The sequence below is a fragment of the Coregonus lavaretus genome, assembly GCF_964263955.1.
Source record: "Coregonus lavaretus genome assembly, chromosome: 29".
NCBI lineage: Eukaryota > Metazoa > Chordata > Actinopteri > Salmoniformes > Salmonidae > Coregonus > Coregonus lavaretus.
The window spans coordinates 22,841,910-22,849,689 of NC_140016.1; the positions used below are offsets into that span (position 1 = coordinate 22,841,910).

At 43.1% G+C, this 7,780-nt stretch overlaps 1 protein-coding gene across 1 annotated transcript; it reads right to left on the reverse strand.

Moving 5' to 3' along the window:
* Nucleotides 1-3,423: 3,423 nt before the first annotated feature.
* On the reverse strand, nucleotides 3,424-6,688 carry LOC311104760 (uncharacterized protein CXorf65 homolog). Its single transcript, XM_084146658.1, has 4 exons — nucleotides 6,064-6,688; nucleotides 5,866-5,934; nucleotides 4,043-4,146; nucleotides 3,424-3,910 (listed from the first exon to the last, which is right to left on the reverse strand). The coding sequence occupies exons 1-4, from the start codon at nucleotides 6,263-6,265 to the stop codon at nucleotides 3,821-3,823; spliced, it is 465 nt and encodes a 154-aa protein (XP_084002784.1). The 5' UTR covers nucleotides 6,266-6,688; the 3' UTR covers nucleotides 3,424-3,820.
* Between the last annotated feature and the right edge of the window lie 1,092 nt (nucleotides 6,689-7,780).

The window sequence follows — 7,780 nt, forward strand, 5'->3', positions numbered from 1 at the left end:
AGATGTAATCGTTGTAACTGCTGGAGGAACTAGAGAGGAGAAAAGCTGAGCCACTAGATTCTAAGGCCTGAATACATATTAGATTAACACACGTTTATGTCCACAAAAATATAATGCGTTACCCATTTAGGGTAAGACAAGACCAGTCTGAACCAGCTAACTCTAATCTAAATGATCAGAATAGAGAGCAACCTCTCCACAATTGAACTGGAGGGGTCATTTCATAAGTGTAATTTTTCATGAAAGAATGTTAGAACATTCCATTAGATGTTTCTAAAGGTACAATTTGACAATGCAACAAGGGTTGCATAAAGTGACTGATAGCAACCTGAGCAAGCGGTTTTGCAGCAAAGGGCAAAGACTCATAACACTTATTGGAATAGTTAATAACCCCATTATCCCATCTCCAAGGTTCATGATGATGTTAGTGATGTTAGTATTACATGGCACACTAAATCATGTTTTCATACACAATATTCTGATTTACTAAGTAGGCTAATGAAAATATCGAATGAATAGCAGTGGTGTAAAGTAATTAAGTAAAAATACTTTAAAGTACTACTTAAGTCGTTTTTTGGGGTATCTGTACATTACTTTACTATTTATATTTTTGACAACTTTTACTTTTAATTCACTACATTCCTAAAGAAAATGATGTACTTTTTACTCCATCCATAAAAGTACTTGTTACATTTTGAATACTTAGCAGGACAGAAATGGTCTAATTCACACATGTATCAAGAGAACATCCCTAGTCATCTCTACTGCCTCTGATCTGGCGGACTCACTAAACACAAATGCTTTGTTTCTGAATGATGTCTGAGTGTTGGAGTGTGCTCCTGGCTATCCGTAAATTAAGAAAACAAGAAAATGGTGCCATCTGGTTTGCTTAATATAAGGAATTTGAAATTATTTATTCTTTCACTTTTACTTTTGATACTTAAGGACATTTTTGCAATTACATTTACTTTTGATACTTAAGTATATTTAAAACCAAATACTTGTAGACTTTTACTCAAGTAGTATTTTACTGGGTGACTTTCATTTTACTTGAGTCATTTCCTTTTAAGGAATGAGGCTACTACATTTCACTGGACCTTTGTTTAACTGTATTCATTTAACTGTATTTTGTTCATTAGCTAAACTAAGGCCTATATTCATTATCTCATCCCCATGTGAGGGTGAAGTAGCTGAATATTCATTGAGGGAAGAGATATCATCTCACTAGGGCCAAGCTTCCTGCCATCCAGGACCTCTATACCAGGCGGTGTCAGAGGAAGGCCCTAAAAATTGTCAAAGACTCCAGCCACCCTAGTCATAGACTGTTCTCTCTGCTACCGCACGGCAAGCGGTACCGGAGCGCCACATCTAGGTCCAAAAGGCATCTTAACGGATTCTACCCCCAAGCCATAAGACTCCTGAACAGCTAATCATGGCTACCCGGACTATTTGCATTGTCCCCCCATCCCACCCCACCCCCTCTTTTACGCTGCTGCTACTCTGTTTATTATCTATGCATAGTCACGTTAACTCTAACTACATGTACATATTACCGCACATTGACTCTGCACCGGTACCCCCTGTAGCCTCCCTACTGTAATTTTATTTTACTGCTGCTCTTTCATTATTTTTATTTTTTTACTTATCTATTTTTTACTTAACACTTGTTTTTCTTAAAACTGCATTGTTGGTTAAGGGCTTGTAAGTAAGAATTTCACTGTAAGGTCTACACCTGTTGTATTCGGCGCATGTGGCAAATAACATTTGATTTGATTTGATCTTTACTTTTACTCAAGTATGACAATTGGGTACTTTTTCCACCACTGATGAATAGTTGCTCAAAGAGCATCCTTTCTGAGTTTCCTATGTCACAACTCTCCATCTTTCTAAATGACGTCTAGACTCTCAGTGTAACTTTTTACAACAGCTGACTTACTTCCCTATTTTATAGTCTTTAGCAAGTGGTTAGTTAGGGCATCTGCAAGACACAGCTGTAATGGCCTACATAGTATGGCCTGACACAGTAGCCCTATAAAAACACTTCTAAAATGCATCCTTCTTCCCTTTCTTGAGGTGTTTGTTTCAGTTTAGGAATAAATAGTTGAAAAAGATGGCACTTCAACAAAATGGGTGCTGTGGTGAAGCAAAATCAAGGACTTTGTTCCTTGCCGTTAATGGGCTTTTCACAGACATACATGAACAAATGAATCCAGTGATTCTAGGGAAGGAAGTTAGTAATCTTTTACTAATCAAACTCTGGCTCATAGCCATCTACCAGCAGCAAGAGAACAAGTTATTTCATAATCTTCTGCCGCTGTGCAGTAATGCTACCCTCCACACTCTGGTAACTCTTCCTCAAAATCCCCCAGGCAGTCACCCCACGAACAACAATGTGCCAAATGTTACCAGGCACGTACACTATGGAGCCGTTGAAACCATCTGATCCAGGCCTGTACATAACTTAGAAGATATGGTAAACCACAAACACTGGGAGGAACCACCTGCTGGCATTTCACCCACGACTTCCTGTTTCACAGTGCCAAGCCACCCACCAGAGGTGGCTAAATAAACCTTTAGCAGAGGGACTGGCACACTGTCACACAACTCAGTCCCTCAGTCAGTCAGCCCGCTGTAAGACAGCTCAGTCAGTCCCTCAGTCAGTTAGCCCACTGTCACACCACTCAGTCAGTCCCTCTGTCAGTCAGCCCACTGTAAGACATTTCAGTTAGTTAGCCCACTGTCACACCACTCAGTCCCTCAGTCAGTTAGTCTGAACATACCACCCCTAATTTAAAGTTCACTCACTGGTCAAGATGAATGAATTTCAAGAAGAAAATTAATCTGATAAAGCCTCAAAAAGCAAAATGTGCATGTTGATCATATTGCAAGACACATAATTATTGCAATAACAACTCGACGAAAAGAAAAGAAAGATTAAGAGACAAAAAGAAACTCTCACTATTGGAAAATAAACACTGATGTCAGAGCTTCAGTTATGATTTCACACCCATTCTAAATATATTTTCCCCAATTAAGTTATTTTCATCCAATTTTCCCAACTGATTAAAGCTTGGTAACAAACAGGTATTCATACCCACCAATCACAGAAGCAGAAAGTGACATCACTTAATTTCAAGGGACCATCTTAAAACTCTCTTCCTTTCAGAACTTAAAGCGTATTAGACGTGGAAGTGTAACAATTGGATAAGAGATTTCTATTTCTATCTATAGTCATACGATTTCTAGAATATATGTATATATGAATAATAGGGCTTTTTATAGCACCCACTACAGATCAAAAACATTGTTAATCCAGACAAGTCTGTAAAGACAAGAATGTGAATATTTATTCACATTAGCAGCACCATCATAGGCACTCACAACACTTGCTTAAACAAACAAACAAACAAACAAAAAATACTTCACTGGACCTGTTGAATCTTATCTCTCCCTTCTGGTCATATTTGGTACAACAACCTTGTTCTCTGTAAATCATTGATAATGATCATTGCATCTTCCACAATGCAATACAGACCCAGGACTTACCTTTGGTCTGAATGGGGGTACACCAAGAGGATCAAACCCAGAAATGTACCCTACACAATCCAGTGTATAACAGGGTCTGGTTAGGTATGATTGTGAAAACACAAGAATCCCAGGATTGTCGTGTTGATCAAGAGTTCCACGAAGGGTTCACGACGACTGTATTATTCAACATTGTTGACTATTGGCTAGCTTAGACTTACATAGACTCAGGGTCCACTTGATCATATTTCCACCATTATGTGTACATAAATGATTGTAAAATTGATAGGTTCTCTCAGTTCCTGCTCCTCCTGCCTCCAGTCCGGCGATTGGAGGGTTCGTCGTCAGGGGCGTCCATATGTACCGCACGGCCACGGCTCTTAGCCTTTGGGATACAGCACAAAAGTTGGGTACAAAAATAAAATAAAAACACTTCTAAGACTTATATTTTTGTTTTAAACTTCTATATGCCCAAGTAATTGATGGAGCACATAGACACACATGCACACACACTCACGGGTTGAGTCTGAGTGGGCGCCTCTTTGGCTCTGCGGTCCTTCTGAGAGCGGAGCTGTCTGAGACGAGCCCTCTCCAGGCTGTCAGTCTGAGTCTGCAGGCTCTCTAAAACACAAACAAACAGGTACAACATATAGACACACACTAAGACCTAGGGTAAACAAATACACTGCTCAAAATAATAAAGGGAACACTTAAACAACACAATGTAACTCCAAGTCAATCACACTTCTGTGAAATCAAACTGTCCACTTAGGAAGCAACACTGATTGACAATACATTTCACATGCTGTTGTGCAAATGGAATAGACAACAGGTGGAAATTATAGGCAATTAGCAAGACACCCCCAATAAAGGACTGGTTTTGCAGGTGGTGACCACAGACCACTTCTCAGTTCCTATGCTTCCTGGCTGATGTTTTGGTCACTTTTGAATGCTGGCGGGGCTTTCACTCTAGTGGTAGCATGAGACGGAGTCGACAACCCACACAAGTGGCTCAGGTAGTGCAGCTCATCCAGGATGGCACATCAATGCGAGCTGTGGCAAGAAGGTTTGCTGTGTCTGTCAGCGTAGTGTCCAGAGCATGGAGGCGCTACAGGAGACAGGCCAGTACATCAGGAGACGTGGAGGAGGCCGTAGGAGGGCAACAACCCAGCAGCAGGACTGCTTCCTCCGCCTTTGTGCAAGGAGGAGCAGGAGGAGCACTACCAGAGCCCTGCAAAATGACCTCCAGCAGGCCACAAATGTGCATGTGTCTGCTCAAACGGTCAGAAACAGACTCCATGAGGGTGGTATGAGGGCCCGACGTCCACAGGTGGGGGTTGTGCTTACAGCCCAACACCGTGCAGGACGTTTGGCATTTGCCAGAGAACACCAAGATTGGCAAATTCGCCACTGGCGCCCTGTGCTCTTCACAGATGAAAGCAGGTTCACACTGAGCACATGAGACAGACGTGACAGAGTCTGGAGACGCCGTGGAGAACGTTCTGCTGCCTGCAACATCCTCCAGCATGACCGGTTTGGCGGTGGGTCAGTCATGGTGTGGGGTGACATTTCTTTGGGGGGCCGCACAGCCCTCCATGTGCTCGCCAGAGGTAGCCTGACTGCCATTAGGTACCGAGATGAGATCCTCAGACCCCTTGTGAGACCATATGCTGGTGCGGTTGGCCCTGGGTTCCTCCTAATGCAAGACAATGCTAGACCTCATGTGGCTGGAGTGTGTCAGCAGTTCCTGCAAGAGGATGGCATTGATGCTATGGACTGGCCCGCCCGTTCCCCAGACCTGAATCCAATTGAGCACATCTGGGACATCATGTCTCGCTCCATCCACCAATGTCACGTTGCACCACAGACTGTCCAGGAGTTGGCGGATGCTTTAGTCCAGGTCTGGGAGGAGATCCCTCAGGAGACCATCCGCGACCTCATCAGGAGCATGCCCAGGCGTTGTAGGGAGGTCATACAGGCCCGTGGAGGCCACACACACTACTGAGCCTCATTTTGACTTGTTTTAAGGACATTACATCAAAGTTGGATCAGCCTGTAGTGTGGTTTTCCACTTTAATTTTGAGGGTGACTCCAAATCCAGACCTCCATGGGTTGATAAATTTGATTTCCATTGATAATTTTTGTGTGATTTTGTTGTCAGCACATTCAACTATGTAAAGAAAAAAGTATTTAATAAGATTATTTCATTCATTCAGATCTAGGATGTGTTGTTTAAGTGTTCCCTTTATTTTTTTGAGCAGTGTATATCCTACAGAAGATACACATGAACTACTTTATGCAAATGCACACACATAATTAACAAGCAGAGTTTATAGTTACCCAGAAGTGCAGGGTCTGGGTTGGCCACTAAGGGGGTAATGGAAACATAGGCACCATCCTTTGGGTTACCTGATAAGATAAACAAATACTTCAAAACAAAGAAGAGCCATGTATAGATAGAAACTCCTTTTTCTGCAATTATAAATAGTTTCATAGAGGCCTTGTCCACTCTAGTGGTTCTACTTTCATAGAACTCACGATTAACAATGCAGAATGTGAGGGAGCAGCGGGGAGAAAGTAGTCGGCTGGCACTCTCCTGAGGCTGCTGGGACAGAAAGAGAAGCTTCAGAGCCCCGTGGTCATCACACAGATCCACCAGCTCTGAAACACACATGCACATAGACACATTTAAGACATATATCCATCTGAAGAGAGAACCAAGACTGGTTGAATATAACATGCTTGGTGTCCATTAGAGATGGCTGAGTGTGTGATTTACAGCTGATAGCCTTGCGATGGTCACACCCACTCATCAGCAAGCCCCATTAATGTCAGTGCTAATGAGAGTGGTAATGCTAGCATCATTATTGCAGGAAGCTTGCTCTGGGCCTTGCTCTAAAGCAGTGGTGAGTGTAGCAGGACCCAGCAGGTGTAAGCAGACACCATTGGAGTTGAGCAGTGTGAAATATTTAACGCCAGCCTCCGGTGAACCCCCACACACACGTTTCGGCACCCCAAACCACATCCATGATTCTCACATCAGCACTCTCCATCCACATTCCCTGCCTTAGTTACAACAGTGGCACTAAACTTGGGATAGACTCAAGCCCCCCCTTGCCTGTAAGAGCAATGGCCTTAGGGACCATTGGCACAGCAGCATTTCAATCAGGAAACTGTCATCATCACCCTCCAGGCCTCCATCCCACCCTCCCTGATGACCCCCCCTCTGAACTCCCACCCGTCTCCAGCAGGCCCATCTTAGCTCTCATGTACTGCAGCAGGAGAACCACAGGGCAGTTGGTGTTGGCCAGAAACTGATCATTGTCTGCAAAGGTAGGATAGAAATAAGGAAATTATTTTAAATACAATTTCTAATACTGCAAACATAAAATGTGAAACTAGTTGAATTCATAATATGACTTTGGTCTTACCTCCGTGTTTAATATAGATGAACATCATTCAAGAAGCTGTGAGATACCGGAGTCCCTCGCGAGAATGAGAAGCCTAAGTCACGAAAGCTTTTTGATAAACATTCCATGGATTGGATACATGATTATGAAGTCATAATATTAATTGCGACACAAAAGGAGATGTTTTCTTCTCCTTTTGTTGGTCTTTTATTTTGGAGCCTGCTTACTGTCTGCCTTAATCTCTGTCTGAACAGGATGTGGTGTTAGTTTTGATGCCAGAGCACAATCCTACTCCTACCTATGTCAGCCTTATTACAGTGTGCTGACTAGTGTCGTCATTCGTGAACGACAAGCTGAATCACACGTCCAGACAACATAACAACCATATCAAGACAATAGCAAATATGAACAATACAGCAAGTCTTCTAAAACAGATTTAATATACACTAAATGACCAAAAGTATGTGGACACTTGCTCGTCGAACATCTCATTCCAAAATCATGGGCATGAATATGGAGTTGGTCCCCCTTTGCTGCTATAACAGCCTCCACTCTTCTGGGAAGGCTTTCCACTAGAGGTTGGAACATTGCGGCGGGGACTTGCTTCCAATCAGCCACAAGAGCATTAGTGAGGTCGGGCACTGATGTTGGGCGATTAGGCCTGGCTCGCAGTCCGCGTTCCAATTAATTCCAAAGGGGTTCGATGGGGTTCAGGTCAGGGATCTGTGCAGGCCAGTCAAGTTCTTCCACACCAATCTCAACAAACCATTTCTGTATGGTCCTCGCTTTGTGCACGGTGGCATTGTCATGCTGAAACAGGAAAGGGCCTTCCCCAAACTGTTGCC

What these genes read in the sequence shown, in the direction of transcription:
- LOC311104760 (XM_084146658.1), bottom strand. Translation starts at nt 6,265, where the DNA reads ATGTTATATTCAACCAGTCTTGGTTCTCTCTTCAGATGGATATATGTC. An exon ending in CACATTCTGCATTGTTAATC is followed by an intron (nt 5,935 to 6,063) that starts GTGAGTTCTATG and finishes TTATCTTATCAG; the next exon opens with GTAACCCAAAGGATGGTGCC. An exon ending in CCCAGACCCTGCACTTCTGG is followed by an intron (nt 4,147 to 5,865) that starts GTAACTATAAAC and finishes TTTGTGTTTTAG; the next exon opens with AGAGCCTGCAGACTCAGACT.